Consider the following 26,474-nt stretch of genomic DNA (forward strand, 5'->3'; position numbering starts at 1 on the left):
AAAATGTAATGTTGGCAAGAGTTTCTCCCATAGATCCCTCCTGATTAATTCAGCAAATCAGATTATAGTCTAATAAAAGTTTCCAAGGGGCGTAAAACATTGTGCAAAACACAATCGTCCTTTGTTTCTCATTATTTTGCTTCCAAGCAGGAAAGTTTTTTCCGTAATATTTCATTTTTCTTTGGATTTTGGTTGTTTTTTTAAACTTAGTTTTATTTTAGTTGATAGATTTAGCATACTGGACAATGTCTGCATAAAAAAATAATAAATATTTGATGTAGTTTTTGTGAGATATTGACCTACCACAGTTTTTAAATACCTTTTTTCAGAGTGAAAAGTCAAATAAAAAAATAAATACATTGAAGTTTGTGATTGTAACTTCAAAATGATTTGCTAAGCTATTAACTCTAAATAATTTTCACTGGTTCCACAAAGATCAAAATTTAATTATATTTGATAAATGTATTTATTTATGCAATACCATCAGACACGTCTAACTAGTCAATCCAGATCTACACCACTGATGACAAAATAGTCGTGTTCAGAGAGCAGTCTTTAAACTTGTCAAATCGCAGTTAATGTTATATAAATAATGCTATAAATCAATTAAATCGGAAAACTTGCCACTTAATAGAATTACCTTTGTGATTTATTCTGGGAACTATTTACTTTGCGGAGAGTTATGGTTGTCGGGAGATGAGGTCTTTGAGTATCACGGCAGTCTGCTTGCAGCCTCGGAGGGAGACGGCATCCGAGAGGGAGAGAGAAGGCTGCTGGCCGGCTCTACTTTCCACCGGCATCATTTTTCGCCTCGCGGACAGACAGTTGATGAACTGTCACCAACGGCTGCGATCAATTTAAAAATTTTACACAGAAGAAACTATAACGAGCTGTTTTTCATCTCCCTTTGAGTGAGGGTGAAGCTTTTTGTCGAGGCGTTTAATGAGACGTTGCTTTGTCTATTTACCTTAAATCCTCACAAAAATATCAGTTTACAGGACACTCTTTTAGTCAGTTAACGGATTTTTCACATGACAGTTTTATCCAACGGTAGCTTACAGGCGACATTTTAAGGCGGTTGCTCGATTTTTTTCCTTTTAATTCAGTTTCATCTTCCGGTCTTAAAATCCAGATATTTTGGTTGAATCAAGTCTGAGATCATCTTTTTGGAGGAGAACCGACTGACAGCGCAACAATGGGGGTAAGAAACATTATTTCTGCTACTTTGGTTTTCCGCTGCAAAAATGTCGGCTGTTTGTTCGGCACAGATTCGGCAAAAGGTGAGTCTGCAGATGAAAGGGTTAAAATGAATGAAGGTATGATGTTAGAATAACATTGTACACGGCCGGTTAGCTATTTATCGAAAGTGCAATGCAGTCAAACGGATCTGATTCCTCTGAGAAAAGTCATTACATTATTTATTTGCTGTTTGTAACACCAAATCAGTGGGTGTAACGATGAAGACGGGGATTAACTGGGATGAAAGTGGGGGGTGCATGGATTGCCTGGACTCATTTTTATTCATTTTATTTTTGTGGAGGAATATGCTGCAGCTTTCTGACTCATCCATACTGAAGCAGCCTTATTACAGTCTCGCCTAAATGACACGTTAAATGCAGGAGTCTCCATTCTCACCTAGGGAGACGGACTGAAGCTCAGGTACATTTATTCCACATCCAAACAGGGCGTTTGTGTTTCACACAGCTTGTCGCCTCATTTATCACACGTTTTAAGACTTCAGAGGTGCTCTGGGTTGTTTTTATGCGATCTTAAAAGCAATCTGGGGTTATTGGTCACGACCTAAAAGGCAGACACGTTCCCAAAAACAAGCCAGAATTGAATACCTTACATAGTCGGAGATAATGAATGTGCAGAAGCACAGTTATGGACTAATATGTAACCTGCAAGCTGCCGAATTTAGTCTTTCCTACCTGATTGGCTGCAGAAACACCTGCTCACCCATACTGAGTTTTCTTTTCAGTTGTTCTCCTTAAAGCAGAAAGATTCATTAAATTACACAGATGCCTAAATGTGCAACCCTTCTCTACTGAGGGTGTTGCCTCTGGTTTGTTTCCCTTTTCATTTCCTCAAACGCCATTTAGTACTAACTCATTTACACATTACATAATACAACAGTGTATGATGTTTCTGCCATGGATGAGGCTGGGTTTACTGAAAGGTAACAAAGCAACAATTGAGCTTTGGGTAACCAATACGGACAAGTGCGTCAAAATGGTTCTTCTGCGGTGATAATCCTCCCTCTAAACCCCCACGCTCCTAAACATGTTGACGGATGGGTCCCAGAGGAAGATGCTCTCATTGAGGATAGCCCTCACCGTCTCGTTTTATCCCTGATGCCTAATGAAACCAGGCTGAGGCTTGATTCAGACCCAAAGTTAGGCTTTATGAAATCACTTTTATATCCCATGCTGTTTTTATGAGGTAATTTTTTTTTGATTCACTGGTCATTATTCAACATTTCCTTGTATTCTGATAAATCAGAATTGGGCTAGCAAGAATATATAATGCAGGGAACTGTGTGATCCCGTAAGTGCTTTCTCTTGTGCTCCATATCCAGCTGTAGAGGGTTGGGATAAGAGAAGACTAGAGCAGAGTATCGCTGCTGCTCTGTCACGGTTTGTAACTATGTCCACTAGACTGCCTGAGGGGGACACCGCACACAACGCTGGCTACTTCGTCAAAGAGCGGGAGGTGGAAGAGGGAGAGTAGTTTGTTAGCTCATGGGGTGGTAGGAGGTGGAGGGGTAAGTGGAAACTCCCGTGTTCTCTGATTTACCGTCGGATGAATGGAGTGAGAGAGGAGAGGCAAATAAAATGGGCTGTCATGGAGTCAGATGGGGACCAGAGGGAGGGTTAGTTTCCAAAGCAGCTGGGACCATTTGAGATTGGCCAATCAGTTGATCAGGTAAGGAGCTAACGATCAGGATGAAGACTGAGGACAAGGAAGGCAGAGGTGAAATTAAGGTCAGCTGATTTACGTCTTACAGCAGACACAGTGATGGAGATGGGAGGATGGAGACTCACCTTGAGAAGAGTGCAACCTGGCAAGGATGGAGGAAGTGGAAGAAAGCTGCTGCTGGGAAATATTTGTGGTACAGAAATGGGATGGAGGATACAGTGATGTAAAGGTTTAACCATTGATACAAATGCCAGACTGAAGTTACTATGTCCGCTCAAGTCCCATGATGCACTTGAGAGGATGCTTTAAGATAAGAGCCAACCACTGTGTGGGATTCACAGCATGGTGTTTATCCATTTAACACAGCCAGTGCTCTTTTATGGCTAAACTTACTTTGACTTCATGTCATCCATACATAGTGAAGCCGAGGGTTCATGCTGCAGCACTCCTCTGGATAAGCTCTTCTTATGGCAATCACAAAATCAGATTATTATCAATGTTAATATTTTCATACAAATAGAAGTCTGTATGTGGACAGAATATCAGGCAGCAGTGGCTGTGTTCCATAGTACCACTATAGATAAATAAATCACCGTTCAATAGACAAATTCCTCACTAGTAATCATCTTACTGAGGAATCAGATTGCTTGATTAGTGATGTTCAGTTTTTAATAAAATATTTAAAAATTATACCCATACAGTGTAAGATTGAACAACACAAAAGGCAAAGTTGTTTAACAACTAGGCAGAGTTTCACTTTGCTCATCTATATACTACATTGTTTCCATCTTTAGCAGTTTCGGCTATTAAGCAGCAACTGCCAGGCCAGGAGAGTCAAACTAACCTGAAAGTGACGCAATCAACATTTTCTCTTGTGGCCTAGCTGGCTTATATAAATCAGCTTTGATTTCCTTAAGTTTGGGAGATCTGTGGTCCGAGAAACTGATCTCATCTGCTGATCCTATCCTCCTCTGCATGAGTCTGAAAATCAGCCACTGTCCCATTTTGCTCTGCTGCCAGAGAGGGCTGACTGACAGACTCACCCATCAGGTCACTTCAGTTCACGACAAATGTCATTTCAATCCATTACTACTTTTTTTTTTTTTTTAATGTAAGCTTATACAAAATATGTTTGAGTTGACAACACATTACATTATGTTCTTTACATAGTATATTAGTTTTCCTCAAAGACTGGGCTAATTGTCATTAGCTTTGCAGCCACCTTGTACAGATCAGCTCTGGCTATAGAATGAGAGCTGAGCTGCTGTTCCTAAACGAATGACTGATATCATATTATGTCAATATTATATTCTCTGATATTGGACAACTCCAGACCTTAAAGACCATTCACTTAAATTATTTGTTTAAGCAGTGACACATCTAATGGATTCATAACTCCGTCTTTATTACAGGGAGTCTGTGACCCGTCTCCCAAAGATTCTTATAACTTTGCCTAAAAATGATAAAGAACCAGCTAATGTTCTTAAACACGGATAACAAATATTGACTTTACCGGATTGAGGGCAAAAATTGCATTTTGGATCAAAAATATTGAAGATAGATATCAGAGGTGGATTTGCCACCTCTTGATATCTACACCACACTCATAATACAAACTCTTAGTTTGAAAGGATTTTGCCTGATAATTCTTATATTAATATTTAAAAAACTGTAAAAGTCACAGCTTCACTGGAATGGGTAGCTTGAGCAAAACGTTCCCAAAAGCTGCCAATTACAGCCAAGTCAACAGCTACATGAGGAGCCATCTATTTCTGATGTTCTCCTAGTTGAACTGTTTTTGGCGTATTTAGTTTTTCATGCTCATAATTTAAATACACTCATGGACCCCATTTTGCCTTTTGAAATGCCATATTTTTGTTTGGCACAGAGAAGTAAAATGTTGTTGGAAACATTCGATTTATGTTCATAATGTTATGATAGAATCACATTTGCTACAGATCTATTGGTTGTAGATTGGGTGAGTGTTGCTCTTTTTCGGTCCCTCTGTAAACCTGAGAGGTGGTGGTCAGACCTAATGTGAGGGTGTGCTGAAAACGGGCGTTTCTACATTTCTGCCATGTTCAGAGATTCCATGTTCTCTAGTCCAGTCAGCTGTTCTCATGCTTATTCACTTATGTTCCATATTTTTATTTTAAGGATTTATTAAAATACATCAGTAATCATCATCACAAAAATCCTGATCAGACTTTGCCATGTTTCCAAGTCGTTGAGCTCAGAGATTTGAGGTTGGAAGGCCTCCTTGCCATCACCCTAATCTTTTGGCCCCTACAAAGGTTCTCTTAAATTCAAGTTTGGGCTTTGGGTGGGCTTCTCCAAAGCATTATATTACTTCCTGTCAGAGGAAAGATTACTGAAATTCACAGATTAGTTTAACTAAATCTGCTGAGGGTACAAATAATTAATGATAATTTGGTCTAAACTACAGCAGTCATAGTTGGGTTAAAAATAGCAGGATAACACTTTATCTTTTTCTTATTTATTTGAACATTTTTAATGAATTTTGTTTTAATAAATGTTTCTGTTTAAAAATGAAGCACCAGATAGGCATAGTTTTGATAGAGTAAAAGGTGAAACCAGTGGTATAGCTTGTCTAAATCTTTGGTTCTCTCCATTCATTTTGCAGCAGATGTATAAAAGCAATTTATATTTAAAATGAGAAATCTTATAGATTTTGCTGTTGAATTTGAGGTGAAAATGTTTGAATTTACCTATTTAAAGGAAATTTACAATCTAAAGTATTCACTGAACTAAATTTTTCTCTGGTTCAACTGAGATTTTGTGCTGGGAAAACCTCCTCTTTAATATTCAATATAGTGCTAATTTGGCATTTGCCCCCTCCCTAAGTATTTTCGCTCAGTAGGTAGACTCTTTGCCAACATACACATACATGTCAGACAGTCCAGCACAGTTTCAGTTTTTTGGCAACTTGAGGACAAACTCTTCAGTGATGGACAGAAGTCATAATGTCAACTAGTGGATGCTCTTTTGTTCATATAATTTGTTGTGTAATTGCTTCAGTCAGTCAATATTTCATTAATACTCACTCTGAGCCTCAGGACCCTCTGTAGTTTCCATCTGTGAGGCAGAGTGTAAGAAACCACATTGATCTGTACAACTGCAAATCACCCATTGTTGATCACCAATGTCACTGATTCTGCTCTCAGTGCAGTGAACAGTTTGTAAAAAGCCGTGTGACTCATTTGACTCTGTTTCCTGTTTAACAGCACAGTGACGTTGAGGTTTTCCAAAACATCCCTATGCCTACTGGAACATCTCTTCATGTTAGGAAATAAACAGTATTACTTAAATGCCTAAATATCTTTAATACCTATAAACATTTTTAATATGGCCTCCTACTCTACTAGTGACTTCAAGCATTAAAATTAGTCATTTTTATTAGATGTTGCTTTGAAGATGTAAATCAAGAAATTGGAATTTGATGGCATCAGTAGGGCTGATTATTTTAGTTATTGAGCAATCTGAGGAATCTGACGAATAATTGAATAAGAGATTGTCCTGTTCTGTAGCTTCCTAAGTTAGTAAAAAAGAAAATGCTAGTAAAAAACAATTCAGTTGTTTTTTTTAATACATTTAATTGTTTTTTAAACGCAGTACAATTCAAACATCTCTTACTCTCAAGTTTGAAGTATGAAAAACTTTTTAGTGGAAAAACTGAGAAATCATTTCACATATAGTCATCTTCAGTCAGTTCAATAGATGAATTCTCATGTTGCCCCATACCTGTCAAGCTTTGGGTTTGAGAATACGGGAAATGCCACCTGGAGTGGAGGGCTTGGGGTGGTGGTGGTGGGCGAACGAACGTAAAATGGGGCTGGAGGGCAGGAAATGGACCAGGGGACGAAAGAATGGGGGGAGCAATACGGAATATTTACGGCACCTTCATTCGTCACACTCAGAAACTCATCTGCCAGCTATCTACCGCCACGATGCGCTCTGCCACCCGTATGTTCAGACCGGGATGATATGAAATTTATTGTGCATTTTGTCCGTAAAGCTACACTTACTGTAACCATCAACTACTCAGCCGCCCGCCGTGTTCAGTCTATCCGCTCACCTGTATAAATACGCCTGCAGCGCTCTTCCCGCCGTTCGCTTTCAGCCAGCAGCTCCCGTAGGAGAGAGGCTGCCGTACTCCAGGCATTGCGCCAGTCATTTTAAGGATGCTTATTGGTCCCCCGAAAACAACGAAAACCCAGACATTATCATGGATCAATAAAATCCTCAGTCCGAACTTGAAAATTTTACTGTATGATGATAACACTTAGGTTTTGTCAACAACTCAGAGGCGGAAGTGAGAGCGCTGTGCAATGCAAGTAAAGTCACGGCTGGAACACGGTGCATTAAATAATAAAACATAAATTAACAAAGCTTCGAGGCAGATACATTTTCCTCCAGCAATTTTAATAATCAAGGTACTCGAATCACTCGAGGAATCGTTTCAGCCCTAGTTACAACTTACCATAAACAAATTTCTTTTCATGTTATTGTTAGTCACGCCACACTGAAAGAAATGCTATAGATGTTGAATATTTTACACAAATAAATCTTGGAGATTTTATCTCTTAAGATCATAATCATTATTTTATTTTGTTATCTTGTTTTTTTTTGTGGTCTAGACGGCTTCCTCCAGTTTAAACCTCAGTGCAGATGAGTGGAAGAGAGCCTTGAAGCAGATGGAGGGAGGAGAGTGTAAACAAACTGGGAGGGTGAAGGGAGGCGCTGATGATGAAGAACCCCTCTTATGCTATTGCCTATGTGTGTTTAACAAGCAGTCCTTCAATATTTTCTAGGTCAGTCAGTTCGCTGAGCTGTGTGGTAATCCATTTCTTTTTGCGTGCAGAACTATGATCTATTTAATGTGGCACAACCGGAGCTACTACTCTATTCTCAGGGCTACACCGACGGGAGCCTCCATTCAGACTCAGAGCCAGCAGAGTGACATTCTGATCACTGGAACATCATCAGATTAGGTTGAAAAATGGGTTAAATACCAGCTGAATCAGAGCTAGCTGGCAGATACTTCTCCAACAAGGCTGCTGTTACTGTATCCGCTGATGTAAAGACCTGTAAAGGTTTTGCTGGTAGTGGATTGTTATCTTTTGAAACTCCTGTTTGTCCAAAGTGGGTTATGGCCATAAAATATTTCTGTCTGATGTCTAACATTTGACCCCTGATTTCTGCAGATTAAAAAAGATAATCCCGTTTTCCTCATACTCGGCTCAGAAATAAAACATGTTGGACTGGATACAGTTCACCAGCAGAACAGATGAATACAAGGATTCTTCATGTTCCTGTGTGTGGACCTTGTTTTTAAGTCTTAGTGTAGTAACTTTTGAGCAGTTTGCTCAGTTTCTTGAGAGAAAAGGTTGCATCTCCTCATTTGTCATCTTTCCTGAGCATGTAAACCGACTTCTCAGACTTAAAAGTATGTTACATCATCATATCTTTCCTCCATTCAGCTTTATGGTAATTTATGAGACCGAGAAATGTTCTTGGAGAAGTTTGTATTTGTAATTTTGGTGGGACGAGTGTCAGAACAGGGTTACAGAAAGTCACCCCAGAACCTGATTGTTCATTTATTGTTTATACACGCTTATTTTTGCACGGTGTCGGGGGGCTGGTGTTTATCTCTAACCTGACAGGCCATTTTTAAATATAATAAACGGGAAACCGCAAGGAAAAACTATATAACTTTTTTAATCTTCAAAAAGGATAGAATCTCGATTTTTACCATGTTTCACCAGAATGTGAGAAAATTATTCTTATGTGCACAATTTATGCTATTCTTTCTGTGGTAAAATAAAAAATAAAAATTTTCAACATCAGTGAAAAAAGTAACAAATCGCAATATCTTATCAAATTTGTCAGCTTAAATTAAATATAAAGAAGCATGTTATAGTCTTGCAGAAAATCAATTGTAAAGACAAAATGTTTAATCGTCACAAGTTTTCTTTACTACAGCACAAACGTGTGTTTGTTACGAATGCAGAGGCAGCGAAGGAGAGTGACAGAGGATTATTGTTGTTCAGTGGGTTAATCTGTGGCTGTAGTAAACATGCTACTGTCCAGGGTTCAGAACTCTTTCTGACAGATGGCCAGAGATACGTAAACATGCAGTGTTTGTAAATCCACGTGTTCGCACATAAACGTGGAAGAACAGATGTTCATCATGTTCATCAGTATTAGTTTTTTAATCTTTTTTTATTTAGTTTTTTTCATCAAAGCTCCAAATCCTTTAGTCAGTTTCACTATTTTTCTCTCCACAAACTGCAAATTGACTTTAATTATACCACACATGTGCAGACACTAGATTCTGTTTATATGACACCCTTAAATAAAAATTACAATTTTTATATTACATTATTGGTGCTGTATGCAAAACATAATGTTTTTATGTGCAGCTTGAAAAAGCAAAAGTGAAATAAATTGTAATAAATTTCTCTAAAATTGGCTTGCCTCTTGACAGGAAATAAAGTTGCCAAAAATCTTTAAAGACATTTCACAAAACATGGAGAGCTATTCTTCAGATTCATTAACACTTAATGAGCTACAAGATGTCCTGCTAGGATTCAGAAATATTTTCTACATGTTAAGGGATAACTGCTGCACTCCGATATGTCCATTAGATATCAAGTTGTTTCGAATGGCTTTTATTTATTTTTTTATAGAGGCAGACATATAAAGTTTAATATCACGTTTATAACAATTGTTTTGAATATTTTAGATATTTAGATGACGAGCCCTCTGGTTCCGCAGGCAAGTAGAAATTTGCTCTTTCTTTGTTGCAGGTTCTTCCAGGAGGATTGATCCTTCTCCTTTGGGAGATAATCTCTCAGGAATACAGCAGTGATAAGATTTTACTCTGAGGTCTCATTAGGAATGTCAGCAAAGGTTCAGTGCTGAATCTGATTTATTTATTTTTTTGTTAGGAAATTAAACAACCTGTAAACTGAAGGTAAACCAAGTTTTGAGAATTACAATAAAATCTCTTGTCCTCATTCCTTTGTGCCATTTTCTGGTTTCTGAGGGACAAGCAGTTTTTATCAGAGCAGCCGGCTGGTATTTTAGTTCTGTTGCAGGAGCCCACGGGATGTTCCTCTGTCAGTGCAAAGAGAGCGCAGTAAAACTTCAACAGGAATGTGTGAAATACTGAAATTAAATATTGCCTCTGAAATCCAGGACTACAAACCTAGTTGGTCATTAATGAGGTGTTATACAATGATTCATTTACACCCAGTATTTTATTTATTAATTCAAGGTTGGGCAAATAATTAGATCAAACAACTATAGAAGCAACTATGACAGGAAAAGGACATTTTATTTCATAATAAACTCTAAATATATATTTTTTCTTCTGACAAAAGTGGACGTTGCAACTGATCAATACAATGTGACCCATCATACTGACAAATGAAACTTTAGATTTAGGTTTTCTGTCTTGTACTGTATATATGTAATTCTATTTATGTAATGGTATTTATGAAACTGCCAAAAACAGGAAAGAAAATAGGTCGGTTTTCAAATGAAAAGCGTTTTTTTATCAAGTGCTTGATAAAAAAAGCACTTTTTTATCAAGTGCTTTTTTTATATATAACACCTCCAGTTAATGTTATATTAACTGGAGGTGACCTGCAGACCTAAAACTACTTAGATCTGCATAAAGGGGTTACCAGCATAGAAATGAGGGCAGCTGAGGCTAAGAAACATAATTTTATGTTTTTTTGGCTCATGGTTTCTCATCTCTTCTTGCTGCTTTATTTTATCTCCCAAAGTTATATTTGTTCAGTTTTAAGACTAATATTTCCAAATGACTGATTATGTTTTAACCAAGATCTCCTGAGTCATAATGTTGAATCAACACCAGTTGAATGTAGTTATTGTATAGTAAGCAATCTTAACATCTAGAATGACATGCAGTGTTTGCTTTTCTACTTTGAAAAAGAACTCTGAGTTTAACCCCAGTCCTGAGTCTGCATCTCCTCAACGAGTCAATGATTGGACGTTTCAACAGACTTGGCTATATTGTATGTTTTCATAAACTACTTTAAGATTTGTAGTCCAAGTCTAAGTTGAATATTCTTTTCCCAGGTCAGTGTAACTTGTATCTTCCTTCCATCATAGTCTGAACAACAGAAACAGAATCAGAAATGATGGTGGGATAAATTGCAGATTACACCTAATCTGGAAACATTTAATTCTCCAGAAGACTCCTTCCACATTTTGATCTCAACTTGAAGGCTCTCATGTCATCTTAATATGTTCTCAATATTGTATCCTCTCAAGATCAGTTGTCAGATTCACCAACCAGCAGTATGTCTCCTGATTGTATCGCCTGGTATCTCGTTCCTCATTTGTCTTATATTTTGTTCCTGATTAGTAGATATTGTTCTCTACTATGAAGGACTAAAGAAAGCTTTTTGGCCTTTGTGTGTTCCAGTACGGACGGTCGGACAGCTACCGGGTGGCCACCACACAGGACACGGATGACAAGGAGGCGCTAAAGAAAAAGGGAGGCAAGGACATAGATGACCTGAAGAAAGAAGTACCCATCGTACGTGCACTTCCTGTGTTTCAGATACTGATGTTCAGCATTCATCTTTGTTACAGAGGTTCATTTGATGAAGGACTGTATGAATAAAGGTTAATGTGGAAGCATAGAGATGATCAGAACCAGATGAGTAAAGTCAAGTCTGATCCTCCTGATCTTCCTGTTTTTAAATGAGATAATATAGAAGATGTTTTTAGCACCTCGTGCTGCAGGGTGTGGTTTAACATGGAGGAACAATTTAATCTCTTTGTGGAGTGATTTATTTCTCTTTGAGGCAGAAGTTCAAACCCACAGCATACCTTTTTGATTTAAAGCCATTTAACATGTTTCAGATGAAATTATATCAAATGTTACAGCAGATCAAAAATGCTTTGCTATATTAAAAACAAGCATTTGTTGTCTTACGTTTAGTAGTTTTTCAGGTGCAGATTTTGAATTCATATAAGATATGTTGACATGAATTTTGATGGCATTTATCTGTCAGCTGGAAGGTTGTTGGTTTGATTCCATCTGCCCACCATCCTGTGTTCAAACTATCTTAGGAAAGACCCCAAGAGTGTTTAAGTGCTCAGGTTTGTGTGCTAACAGGTGAATGTGACTTATCAGTAAGACTTGAAATGTTCTTTATGAATGTTGCCTTTTATAGAGGTTTTTAAATTCACCGCCCATCTGTATTCTCTGCAGACGGAACATAAAATGTCCGTTGAGGAGGTTTGCCGGAAATACAACACGGATATCGTTCAGGTAAGATGTTAACTTCAAACCACACAGATCAGTCTGAAACTTCCTGTTTCAGGACAACTACAGCAGTTTCACATGAGTTAGGATATCAGTTTCAGAATCCTCTTCAATTTTTCTTCACAAATGTTCTGTTTAAAAACACATATTCTCCGTCCTAAATGTTTTGCTTCTGGGCTCAACGTTTCTTTGGTGATTTGTTTTCATGTTTATTTATTTCTAACACCCTCCTACTACTTGGTAATACATCCCCTCTCTGTGTTTACCACACCCAGGGTTTGACCAATGCCAGGGCGGCAGAGTTCCTGGCCAGGGACGGACCCAATGCCCTGACCCCACCCCCCACCACTCCAGAGTGGGTCAAGTTCTGCCGTCAGCTGTTTGGTGGCTTCTCTATCTTGCTGTGGATCGGTGCCATCCTCTGCTTCCTGGCCTACGCCATCCAGGCTGCGACAGAGGACGATCCTCCTGGGGATAATGTAAGTGGACGGTTGTCACAAACATTCACACTTGCAAGTCATGTTGCTTTAAATGGAAATGTAGCTTCTAACATTGTTACAATGTAATTTTAGTGGAACTATGGCATATTGTTGAATGTTCACACAGGCTCACTCAGGCTATGTTCACACAGCAGGTCTTAATGCTCAATTTCAATTTTTGATGAAATCTTTTTTGTTGTTTATTTTGGCGTGGTCATTCATACTACTAATTAAAACTGACTGCCATGAGACTTTTGTGCAGATTATAACGCAGAGCATTCTGGGTAAATACAACCAAAACAAATGTGTGTGTCTAGTGCTAGCAGGAGAAATGGTGTGCGGTCTTTTACAAAAACAGAGAAATCCTACAACTACTAAAATCTGACACTACTATTTTTTTACATTTTGTGAAGATGGAAGTTGTACTCATGTCTTCTTCTGCTTCTAAACAATCAACTTAGAAGAAAATGTTTTCCTGTTGCTGAATATATGCATTCGGTCTCATATTGAAGAAAGTGTCGGTGCTTTTCAATTTCTCCCTCAGTGGTCATATTTTTCTGCCTGATAGTTGTGGAGAAGTGTCAGTCTCAGGGTGAGTATTTGCTGCTCTGTTTCCCCTCATCTCGTCAGAGATCATTGTGCAGAGTCCTCCGGGATGAGTGTGTCGGCTGTGTGTCCTGACGCTGCCAACTGGCCCGTCTTTCGGTTGACACACACCGTCCTGTTAGCGTCCACTTTCATGCCGCCATAGGGAGATGGTGACTCCTAATGTTTGGAACGTTTGGTGAAGAGAAAGATGTTGTCGGGTCAGCACAGTTTCCATGCTGGGTCAGAACACAGAACAGAGCCGAGAACAGAGGCTAAACGGTTTTGACGCACACAGCATGACCAGACAAAATACTGTGGCTCAGTCTGCAGGGAGGAGTCGGTGAAACAGCATCAGTGTTGAGCCAGGATGAGCGCTCCTGTCTGTTATCCACCAAAACATGAGTTCATGCTCCAATGACCAGCCACAAACAAATATAGATAACAGGACTTTAAGAAGTTAGTTAATGTGTTTTACCACGTTATTATTTAATACAATAAAAAACAGTATAGCTTGAAGATTTCAGTGATAACTTAACATTTTTCTGAAATAATTTTCCTTTCTTTCAGTCAGTTATTTGATAACTTTAGCTGCTGAGGTGTATTTTTTCTCTGCTTGGATGCAACATATTTTTAGATTAGAAAAGTGATCTAACTTGACAGATTTTTACATCAGATCTGAAAGTCTCCTATTCTTTCCTCTTCTCTTCTTCTCTCTCTGTAGTTATATCTGGGAATCGTGCTTTCGGCTGTTGTCGTCGTCACTGGCTGCTTCTCCTATTTTCAGGAAGCTAAGAGCTCCAAGATCATGGAGTCCTTCAAGAACATGGTCCCTCAGGTGCAAATGTTAGATTTTTGTTGTTTTTGCTTTTTTTTCCAAATCTCTAAGAAATATAGATAATGAATCTTTCTATGCTCTTTTCATAGTGTTTTAATTAAAGAATCCTTCCTAAACGTTTCTTTGGCACCATTTAAAGGTTTCATTTTCATACGTAACTGAGTTTTATGGCAGCCAGATGTTTCTACATTGCATTTTTTTCTGTCAAACATTTTGCTTTGTACCAATTGATGCCGCAACGTTTTTCTCTTTTTATGTCAGTTAAAAACATTTAGCTATGAAATATCTCATGACTGCCTTCCGTTCCCAGCAAGCCTTGGTGATCCGAGAGGGAGAGAAGATGCAGATCGATGCCGAGCAGGTGGTGGCAGGAGATCTGGTGGAGGTGAAGGGAGGCGACCGGATCCCCGCTGACCTTCGCATCATCTCCTCCCATAGCTGCAAGGTGTGCACAAACCAAAAAAAACTAAAGCTCTAGCAATTTCTCTGTTTAACTAGTTTTAAACGGTTTTCCTGTATTTCCAGGTTGACAACTCATCCCTGACTGGAGAATCGGAGCCCCAGACCAGGTCACCTGAGTGTACCCATGACAACCCTCTGGAAACCCGAAACATTGCCTTCTTCTCCACCAATTGTGTCGAGGGTAACTTCCCTACTGTCAATTTTATAATGGTCTTTATAAATTTAACATTAATGGATACAACAATTAACCTTTTCAGGAGTGTAATGTATTTATAGAGTAGAAAGGTGTAGCAGACAAGTGACATTATTTATAATTATCAAATAACATGGTTTATTAAATAAAATAATGCAATTTCCCTTGTTTGGGCTGCACAGTGGCACAGTTGGTAGTACTGTTGCTTTGCAGCAAGAAGGTCCTGGGTTTGAATCCTGGCCTGTGGTCTGGAGTTTACATGTTCTCCCTGTGCATGTGTGGGTTCTCTCCTGGTACTCCAGCTTCCTCCCACATTCCAAAAGCATGACTGTCAGGTTGATTGGTCTCTCTAAATCAATGGTTGTGTGGTTGTGAGTGTGTGTGATTGTTTGTCCTGTCTGTCTCTGTGTTGCCCTGGGTTACGGTTATGGTTACCTGTCCAGGGTGACCTCCCTCTTGCCCATTAACCAATAGGCACCAGCACCCCTTGCAGCCCCACTAGGGATAAGCATATAATACGCTGGATGGGATGTCCCTTCTTTTTACACATGATTTGTATAAACTAATAAGTGGATTAGAAATTTATAGAAGAGGCACTTATGTATTTAAAATTAAAGGGATGTTTTGACATTTGTGTGAATGTAATTATTGTTTTCCAACTTCAGCTTCATATGTTTGTAATGCATTTTGCTATTAAAGATAAAACTATAATGATCCTAATTAGACAAGAGTTTAAAATCCCTGCAATATTTAACATTTTACATCTGGTGCCCTCTTATGGTCAAAATTCATGTCTCGTGCCTTCAAGTTGAATCAAACAGTCAACTCTGTTTATGCTTTCATTTATTGTGATTCTATGTAATAATTTTGATTAGTTTCTGTTTTTAACTTCCTGTATTTTATTTAATGCCATAAGTGTAACAATGTTCTCTAACCTTCTCTCTAGGAACTGCTCGTGGAATCGTCGTGTGCACCGGTGATCGTACAGTGATGGGTCGCATCGCCACACTCACCTCAGGCCTGGAGACCGGCAAGGTAATGACTTCATCATCTGCAGGCGCTCTGCAGCGGTGCATTAAAGCTCCTGATTCACAAGAACATCAGTTAAAGATGGTTATCAAATATTTATGCCTTCTTTATCCAGTTTCTTTATTTTGGGGGTTTGCAGATGGTTGTGTACGTTTATTTTTCTGCAATAACAGAGTAATGTCAGCTTATCTGAGATTCAAGAGAGATGAGGATCATTGTTTCATTTTAGGTTAAAAACAGGTTACTTAAAGCATAAAGTTGCCAGCACTCTTATAAAAGATCTATGTTTGAACAAGAATTTGTTTTTCATCTTTTTTCAGACACCCATTGCTAGGGAGATTGAGCACTTCATCCACATCATCACTGGCGTGGCCGTCTTTCTTGGCGTGACCTTCTTCATCCTTTCACTGGTCCTGGGCTACACCTGGCTAGAGGCCGTCATCTTCCTCATTGGCATCATCGTCGCTAATGTCCCTGAAGGACTTCTGGCTACCGTCACCGTGAGTCTTCAGAGAAACTGGTTTGAGTGTTTGTGGTGTTTTTATCTTTGAAGAACACGGAGGGGATTAGCACATCACCTCTATAATGATTCTGTCAAGTTGAAATTTTGTTATAGCTACCTTTTGTGTCTTGTCCTTTCTATTTGTTGTAGGTAGGGGTGGGCAATATGGACTACAAGTTTTATCACAATATTTTGTGGTAGTATTTTGATAATGATAAAAGTGACTACAAGAATTATTTATTACTTTTCTAGGTAACATTTTACTTGCATATCTCCACAAACACAAATGCACTTGGAAAAACATTTCACTAAAAAGCTATTTTAATGAACATTGGTAGATTTGTTGTTACTGTCAGTCTGTGTGACAGTGAGCCTGTTGTGTGTGTTTCAGTGTGTGTTTTGTAACTGCAGTGATTTTGCTGAACGTTTTGTCTGGTGGTGTGTTTTTTCTCTTAGTTTTGTGTTGTTGTGCTGTAACTTTGTGTCTGGCTCAGTTTTTGTGTCTGTGCTGAATCTGTTCAGTTCTCTCTCTCTCTGTGTGTGTGTGTGTGTGTGTGTGTGTGTGTGTGTGTGTGTGTGTGTGTGTGTGTGTGTGTGTGTGTGTGTGTGTCTTTGTACCAAAGCACTCACGTGTTTGTGTGTTTGTGTTTCTCTTTGTCCATTCTCCTCTCTGTAATGTCTCTCCCCTCTTTTCCAGACCAGGGCGGGGCTTTCTGCAATGACAACAGCTAGTTAATGTAATGACATTAGGTCTGCTACTTTTTAGCTTGATAGTCTGAACTTGGCCTCCTTGGCTCGGCCTTGGCTTGTTCTGTTTGGCCCTTTGGCCTTGCTGTACTTGGCTCAATAACATAATGCCAGGGTGTCAAACTCATTTTCATTTGGGGCCATATCAAGATGATGAATGTTCTCAAAGGGCAGGTTGTGCCAGAATATTGCTAAAACCTTTTAACCTCTTAATTAAAATATTAATAAATAGCTGTGTCTGTATTCAATGAGAACTTATTAAAATTATAAATATTGATCATATTTTCAGACTGGTCAGTCCCTCCAAGATTTTGCAATTGTTTTTGTGATATTTAGCAATCAAAATAACTGATTTTGTGATGCTACTTTAGAAATACTTGCATGGAATTTTGCAATATTTACGCTTATGTATGACAGTAAATGTGACTTTTTGTTACTTGCCACATCAATCTGACTATAACCTGACATCACATTAGACTGAGGCAGCATAGTATTACAAGTAAGAAACACTGCCACCTGCAGGTGGGAGTTAGCATTACTTAAATCCCAAAGTTTTAAACCATTTTTGGAGAAAATTTGTAATAAATTCACAATTGTGCACTCTAATAATAATGCAGGGCTTTGTTGATTTTGCATGAATTTTTGCGGTTGTGAAAAACTGGAGGGACTGATTGATGTAATTTGGCAGTGTACAGATAGAACCTGGTTTGATTTGACTGATAAAATAATATTTAAACACACAGCTATTTTCTTCAAGGTTCTATTTATGTGGCCCTGGAGTCCAGAGGGCCACAAAAGAAACTAGATTGGGCCTCGACAGACCAGATTTGGCCTCTGGGCCTCGAGTTTGACACATTTCCCATAATGCATTGCTGTTCTGCTGCTTCACCTCACTCAGCCTCTTCACCGCTTTATTGGCTGCTTATACTTCTCTGAAGGAATCGTGATATTAGTGCATTTTGCTGAGCTGTTAAGGAGAATAAAGTTGTTCGGGAATCTCGTTTGGGCTGTTTCTTATTTGGTTTAGTTTGCTACTAATTAACTCTGCTCAATCAGATGCTCCTCTAATGTCAGGTTTCCCAAATAAAGCACTAATTTATCTTTATTCTTCTCTTTCTTTGTTGTAATCGCCATCTATCCATCTTTCTCTTCCACCGTTTGTCTCCTCCTCTGCCTCCCTCTTTGGCATCGCTCTGTCCTTCCAGGTGTGTTTGACTCTGACTGCGAAGCGAATGGCCCGTAAGAACTGCCTGGTGAAGAACCTGGAGGCTGTGGAAACTCTGGGTTCCACCTCCACCATCTGCTCCGACAAGACCGGCACCCTGACCCAGAACCGGATGACCGTGGCCCACATGTGGTTCGACAATCAGATCCACGAGGCTGACACGACTGAAGACCAGTCTGGTGAGAATTACAGAAATATCCCTATATAGAAATATAGGGAGGAGTTTCAGTTAATCCTTAACAAGAACTAGTTCTGAGTTCAACCAGGCTGAATTCAAATATTCATAGTTCACCACCAAATGAACTTCAATAATAATCTTGTTCATTTTTAAGACTTTGTTGAAGATAAATATTTAAATATCACATATAATAATTTATGTGTAGCTCATGACATCAACAACCAATTAGCATGATTATGTCATCGCCTAGCATTTGTAAGATAAATGATATGTTCTCATTTTCTCATTAGGCTCTCATTTTGTCTTCCATAAAAAATATTTTTACAGTAAGTGAATTCCCAAGACAGCTGCTCTAATTCACATATTTAAATGCTTTTCTCATTAGAGGAGGAAGTCATTACAGGTCTCTAGCTTAGATTTATAAACTTTGACTGGAAACTTTGTTTCAATCAATATTTAAGACCATGTAAATAATAGAGAAGTCTTTCAAATCAACACTGACGGACTAAAAGACAACAGCACAATTAAAAAAATAATAATTTTACGAAGCAATATAATTACTCTTGTTGATATTATGAAAATCAAAATGTATCATCTGACCTATTTGTACAAGAATATCTTAATTGTAAAACTGAAGCTCAACTCTACTCTTTTCATTTTTCAGCTACACACGTATACACACACACCGTGCATGTTATCTATCTGATTTCTAACTATGAACCCTTGTTACTTCCGAAGTGGCAGTGTCAAAGGTCAACAGGTCTGTGAGGACACTTGCGTCCCCATGACAGTTAAGAGGTTAAAATAAATCTTAAATTCAGCTAAACACTTCACAAAATGTACCGCTGGTAAAGTTTTTATATGTTCAACAGTCTACAAAAAAACTAAACCATTGTTTGTCCTGTTAGTTTTAAAGCATTAAGAACTCAGTGTAGAAGAGACTAGATAAGAAACCAAATTTTAGTTGTGTAGCAGGAAACGCCCAGACATCGGATAAAGTAGTTTCTTTTTGACCCTTTTAGGTTCTTCTTTTGACAAAAGTTCAGTAACATGGGTATCTCTGGCTCGCGTTGCTGGACTGTGCAACCGTGCTGTGTTCAAGGCCGGTCAGGAATCCCTGCCCATCCTGAAACGTGATGTAGCCGGCGATGCCTCTGAGTCAGCTCTGCTCAAGTGCATCGAGTTATCCTGCGGCAGCGTCAAAGGCATGAGGGACAAGTACAAGAAGGTGGCTGAGATCCCCTTCAACTCCACCAACAAGTATCAGGTAGACTCAAAATAGTTCTTGGACTAGGCCAGACCAAAAGCCTCAAACTCTGTAACGACTCTTTATTAAACACACAACAAAATATTTTTCCCATTCAGCTTTCAGTTCATGAAACTATGGATGAAAAAGTAAGTCCTTACCTGCTGGTGATGAAGGGAGCCCCTGAAAGGATCCTGGATCGCTGCTCCACCATCATGATCCAGGGCAAAGAGCAGCCAATGGACGACGAGTTGAAGGAGGCTTTCCAGAACGCCTACCTGGAACTGGGAGGATTGGGGGAGAGAGTACTGGGTAAGAATAAACCCCAAGTTAATGCCAGACGCAAAGAAATTAAACCAAGTTAGTAAATAAATTATGTGTGATAAAGCAAAATGACACAGGAAGAATCGAAAGATTGGAAGTTACTGAAATATTTTCAGAGTTTGTACTGATGCTTGAAATCCTAGAAAATGTTATATTTCATTTAGGTGTTTTCAAGGTTTGGAAAGTGCTTGATATTAAAACTGTAGAGTTTTGTAATAAAGTTAAATCTAATGTTTAGATAACATTATTTACTCTTGAAACCAGATATTTTCATACAAGACACATGCATATTTTTTCCTCTCTGTCCAAAGTCAATCCAGACCAAACTTTTCTTGTTTTAGTCAGTTAGAATTTAAGAATGTTTTTGTAATTTTATTTGTATGTTGGTTATACTAAGGATAACATTAACATATTCAAAACATATTTACAGTTCCCTTTTTCTGCCCCTTTTCTTCCAGGTTTTTGCCACCTGTTCATGCCACAGGACAAATATCCCAAAGGTTTTTCCTTCGACACAGATGATGTCAACTTCCAAATAGACAACCTTTGCTTTGTTGGCCTCATGTCTATGATCGATCCTCCTCGTGCCGCCGTCCCTGATGCTGTGGGAAAATGTCGCTCCGCTGGCATCAAGGTGAAAACGTTTCAGTTCCGTCTTTAAAATTAGAGAAGTCCAGCAAATCAGCGCAGTTAAAACATTTGTAATGTATCATTGTTTTCTATTTTAGTTATACTCTGTTACACAATTTCCAGTCCAAATTCAATGTAACTTTAATTATAAAGAAGCGTATTCTACCACAAAAGACCAAAGTGCTGTAATGAGAAAGGAATCCACTATGTGACCAATTATTAGGCAAATCATATTTCAGAGGAGTATCTTTAGTATCATCTATTTGTCCAATCATTTTAAAACTGAAGATTAACTCTGCTCTCGTTATGTATCCGTGATTTCTAACATTAAATGAAAGGCTTCCTATTATGTTCAACAACTTATTATTAATTCATTTTATTTTGGTAAATAATTTTTATAATTAAATAATTATGCCTACTATTTGCTGTTCTGTAGGTTATTATGGTGACTGGTGATCATCCAATCACAGCCAAAGCCATTGCTAAGGGAGTCGGGATCATTTCTGAGGGCAATGAAACGGTGGAAGACATCGCTGCTCGTCTCAACATTCCTGTCAGCCAAGTCAACCCCAGGTCAGACAGCAGGCCGACATTTATGCATCTAATCTTATTCCAATGATGAAAAACATGAGGGATTATTTAGGTCATCAACTGAAGGAATGTAAGAATTAGATTCATGACAGGTATGTTTATCATTTGGAGCAAACTGTTGCTTGATATTGTTTTTGTTTTGTAGCGATGCCAAGGCCTGCGTGATCCACGGCACAGATCTGAAAGACCTGACTCAGGACCAGATGGACGATATTTTGAAGAACCACACAGAGATAGTCTTTGCTAGAACTTCCCCACAGCAGAAGCTCATTATTGTCGAAGGTTGCCAGCGACAGGTAGAGTCAACAAACATTAAGTTGATTGTAATTTCTTAGTATTAGATTTCCTGTTGTTGTATATTTGGTCTAATAATATGAATGTGTGGAACTTTCCCTCAGGGAGCCATCGTGGCTGTGACAGGGGACGGCGTGAATGATTCTCCGGCCCTGAAGAAGGCAGACATCGGCGTTGCCATGGGGATTTCTGGCTCTGATGTGTCCAAACAAGCAGCAGACATGATCCTGCTGGACGACAACTTTGCTTCCATTGTGACTGGCGTGGAAGAAGGTGTGTGATTTAAAAACAAAGCAGGTGTTAGAGATTGGAGCAAGTAAAAAATTGGGAAATGAACTTGAAATTAAAGCAAATTAAAATGGCTTTAATATTGTAAATATGATTTATGTTACAGTCCAAACCTTTTGTGCCAGCAAACCTTGACTAAATACTTGTCATGTCTTTGTCTTCAGGACGCCTGATTTTTGACAACTTGAAGAAGTCCATTGCTTACACCCTGACCAGCAACATCCCAGAGATCACCCCTTTCCTGTTCTTCATCCTGGTCAACATCCCACTGCCGCTGGGTACCATCACCATCCTCTGCATCGACCTGGGAACCGACATGGTGAGAACAAAGTGTCAGTCAGGGAACCAAACTCTTGACCCTAATGCAAAGAAATCACTGTTCGGTTCCACATTTTCCCACAGATTCAGCGTTTGTACACACTTTGATGGATTAAACAATATGTTTGCATGCAAAGAGAATCAAAATGTATGAGCTGAAAATAAAACAATATCAATTAATGAGTCACTAGGAAATATACGGCTTATTGTGTGTAACTACAAATTAGGTGCAAACTGCAAAAACAATTTTATCATGATGTCATTGTCTAAGTACTGCTTCATATAAATGGAGTGGTATCTAAAGAATAATACAGAACCAACACTAGGGAGGAGAGTGGGAACGCTAGTTAAAGTACCAACTCTTAAAGCTTGGCTAATGAAAAGATTCATTTATCTTTGGTATGTTAATTTTTCTTTCTGAAGAATAAAGAAAATTGATAAACAATATTCTTCATCTGTCAGGTTTAAAATTGCTCTTACAGCAGTGAATTTATCACTTTTTTCAGGTCAGAGCCGAGTCGTGATATATTTCTCATTTGTCTTTCTATATTTAAGACGTATAGTGCAGTTGTAGATTTGTTACCAACATTGAGTCCTGTTTACATCCCTATGGTTTCTACAGTTCTTGTATATGTACTATTGATGAGGCACATGGCTTTCAAGCTCCGATTCTCACACTGATGTGAGGATGAGAAAAACATTTGGCCAGCTGAATGACAAAATAATCTTAAGTATTTTGTCCCTTTGGCAAAATTGAGCTCATTCACTTGTTTATTATCGGTTGAGCTGGTTATGTTTTGAACAAAGTGCGACTGCTTCTTCTGCTCATCTAAAACTGTTCATGTAAACATTTTAGAATGTTTTTTCTCTCTGTAAATGAAATGTTTGTTTACGTTTCCATTAAATTGATTGAGGTTTGACAAATAAACCATGTTTGTTCTGTTTGAGGTTCCTGCTATTTCTCTGGCCTATGAAGCAGCAGAAAGTGACATCATGAAGCGCCAGCCAAGGAACCCAGTGAGGGACAAACTGGTCAACGAGAGGCTAATCAGTATCTCATATGGACAGATTGGTGAGTTATCTTCTACCACCAGACTTATAAAATATTAACTATATTCACACTGGGCTGCATCCACATATTTTAGTGCAGTAAATCCTATTCTATTTAGTTTAATCACTTCTGATTAATATTCAGTCAAGAATGGCTGCCACGGAAAGCTAACTAGCATTCTGCTAACAAGCATGCTATGCTCTGTTTCTGCAGGCATGATCCAAGCTCTTGGTGGCTTCTTTGCCTATTTTGTTATCATGGCTGAAAATGGTTTCCTGCCGTCTTACCTTGTTGGTATTAGGCTGAACTGGGACGATCGCGCTAACAATGACCTGGAGGACAGCTACGGCCAGCAATGGGTACCAGTTTCCTCCTGCCATCTCTCTGTTATCATGTTGGCCTTCTGACTTCTCTATTGATATCAGCTATATGGAACAAACATGAAAAACATAACAAGAACTGTTTTCCAACTGTCATTTTCTGATGTGATGATGGTGTGAAGGCAAGCAGCACTGAAACGGGAACATGTTCTGTTTTTCTGCCAGACTTATGAGCAGCGTAAGATCGTAGAGTTCACCTGCCACACGGCTTTCTTCGTCAGCATCGTGGTGGTGCAGTGGGCCGACGTCATCATCTGCAAGACCAGACGCAACTCCGTCTTCCAGCAGGGAATGAAGTGAGGATGAAAGTGTTGACAAAAATACACCATAAAAATTCTGATCATGAAAAGCTTTCTTTAAAAAAAACGGCTTGTATCTTCAGATGATTACAGATCTTCCAGTAGATTGGCAGTAAATTCTTGAACCAGGAAGTTTATTTAACAATCAACATCAAGCAGGTCTGAGCTTAGTCGCAGGTGAAAAATGTGGAAAAAAGATCCAGCTTTCGATCAGCTTTTTAAATAATGCAGTTCTTCACTGCAGCCACATGGTGGCAGTAATAAACCAGATTTTCTCTGACAGCATTTAGAGCCTGATGAGGAAGTGATTACAGAGCAAATTGAGACGAGTCCACACTTTTGTTTTTTTCTGACTGAACTCTGGGTTCCTCCTTTCATCTCTGTTACTCTGGATTTCCCGCTACAACTTAAATCCTCCTAACATTGCATTTTACCTGCGATCGCTCAAATCGTTTCTCCTTCGTTTGTTTTGCAGGAATAAGATCCTGATCTTTGGGTTGTTTGAGGAAACGGCTCTGGCTGCGTTTCTGTCCTACTGCCCCGGGTTGGACGTGGGGCTCCGGATGTACCCACTCAAGTAAGAAACCTACACTACACATTCAAACCAGCAACAATAAATTCAGATAAAGGTAATTTGTTTCTTTAAATCCAGTTACTATAGTCTTAATTCTCTTCTCCTACCTTATTTTAGCAGCTCAGTAAGGCGCAGTGATTTTTTTTTTTTATTTTTTGTTCTCCCCTTCGAGGCCCGGTCTGTCCCGATCCACTCTCACCCTGACTCTTGTTTCTCTTCAGGCTCACCTGGTGGTTCTGTGCGTTTCCGTACAGTTTCCTCATCTTTGTTTACGACGAAATCCGAAAACTCATCATTCGCCGAGACCCTGGAGGTGAGTCCAGCCCCTCGCCCACTTTGATAGCAGAGGCTCATTTCAGTCATGAAACCCGAGTCAGTAACTGGTGGCTCCCTCTTCTTCTGTTCCTTTCTTCCTCTTCTGTCTCTGCAGGCTGGGTGGAAAAAGAGACCTACTATTAAATCATCAAAGCATCTTTTGCTTCTATCCCATCCTTCCCTAAACTCGCCCCTGCCTCTGTCCCTGCCTTCCCTTCCCCATCCACTCATCTGTTGCTCCTTTCATTTTCTCTAAAGTACTAAAGAAAATGTTTACTCATCCTTCCATCTTTTCTTCACTCCCCCATGTTCATTTCTAAATTACAAACACAACTGCCAAGACAACGAGAGGACCAACAGCAGAAGGGTTGAGGATAGGGGAGGCGCGGCCTTGTTACAGCCCCTCCCCATCCTCTCCGTCCCTCTGTCCTTTTTTCTATCCAAAGTCTGTACAGCACTAATCTGCCAGAGCCACAGTTTGTGCCGACATTGTTCCTCCACTGCCAGCTTCAGCCGCTCATCGTTAGCGCGCTTGATATTCTGCTGCTGCTCGGTGCTCCGCAAGCATCTCGATCCACGAGTTAAAAAAAACCCGACTGTTCCTCTGCAAACCCAAGGCAGCTCCCGCGCCCGCCTCCGGAGCGGAGCGGACGTCCCGTTTCTGTCCACTTCCTGGAGTCGAATGGCCCAGATCCAGCTGCGAAATCACTGCCATCCCTTCTTTCTTCCTCCTCCTCTTTACTCACTGCCGTCCTCCTCTTCCTCCTCTTCTCACCAGTGAGCCAAGCGCTCACCGACGCCCCCGGCAGGGTGGAAGAAAGGCTCCACTCCCTCCCCCCTCCCCTCCTCCCATCCTTGTATTCTTCTCTGTTAATCGTTTTCTAATAGATGACTGCGTGTTTTTTAAAAACTCAATTGTTTGTAAAAGTTTTGTGTTTCTTTTTCTTGTTAAGTTCAGAGTGGGTCTGAGAGATGCTTGTTTTCATTCGGACATGACAAAGCACACCGTCCCTCCTTATCCTTCTTCTTCTTACCCCCCACCCTCACCCCTCCTGTCAATCTGTCCCAGTTCCTGTCTGTTTGTGAACACTGTGGAAACCCTCCGTCTTTCTTAAACTCCCGTCCAGATCTCACTTCTGTTCCCTTCCCCTTTAAAAAATAAAGAAAACAATCTTTCTGTGTTCTAGGAAAAAGAGATTTCTCTCCAGTTTCATTCTTTAAATATATGGAAAATGTGGAATAAGGGCCTGTACCTTAGCTCCTGAAACAGCAGCAGATGAAAAAAAGAGAAGTAAATGAAACAAAAACAGAAAGATCTCTCTTGTTCAGCTTGATCTCCAGTTTGTTTTTGTGTGGAGTTATGTCAAAAAATGGGAATAAATTCTGTGACCAACTCTTACATGTGGCAGCAGCGTCAAGTTGTCTCTTCTTCTCCCTCTGCGTTTCATTAAGTCACTCACAAGACCTTAAACGGGACAATAAACAAATCAGGACTGAAAATGCATTTATTATGATTCCTAAAGAATGAAAACATCAAATGAAATAATAGATGTAAACCTTCATTTCTTCACCTAATGCAGCATTGAGGATGAATCCTGGAAAACTCAGACATGTTACAGAACCAACATTACCTGGATTACTTTTGTATAAAATAACAAACTTCAGATAGAATAGAATTA

General features: G+C 39.3%; 1 protein-coding gene across 1 annotated transcript; it reads left to right on the forward strand.

The window, feature by feature from the left end:
• Positions 1–782: 782 nt before the first annotated feature.
• LOC102236496 (sodium/potassium-transporting ATPase subunit alpha-3-like) lies at positions 783–26,200 on the forward strand. The gene is made up of 23 exons (XM_005802849.2): positions 783–1,201; positions 11,399–11,512; positions 12,194–12,253; positions 12,523–12,726; positions 14,036–14,149; positions 14,460–14,594; positions 14,675–14,792; positions 15,751–15,839; positions 16,154–16,333; positions 18,288–18,486; positions 19,508–19,752; positions 19,851–20,043; positions 20,514–20,689; positions 21,122–21,258; positions 21,422–21,572; positions 21,675–21,843; positions 22,023–22,177; positions 23,125–23,248; positions 23,441–23,586; positions 23,773–23,903; positions 24,382–24,483; positions 24,702–24,793; positions 24,911–26,200. The coding sequence occupies exons 1-23, from the start codon at positions 1,196–1,198 to the stop codon at positions 24,937–24,939; spliced, it is 3,069 nt and encodes a 1,022-aa protein (XP_005802906.1). The 5' UTR covers positions 783–1,195; the 3' UTR covers positions 24,940–26,200.
• The last annotated feature ends 274 nt before the right edge of the window (positions 26,201–26,474 follow it).

This window comes from Xiphophorus maculatus, chromosome 13 (assembly GCF_002775205.1).
Source record: "Xiphophorus maculatus strain JP 163 A chromosome 13, X_maculatus-5.0-male, whole genome shotgun sequence".
NCBI classification, from domain to species: domain Eukaryota; kingdom Metazoa; phylum Chordata; class Actinopteri; order Cyprinodontiformes; family Poeciliidae; genus Xiphophorus; species Xiphophorus maculatus.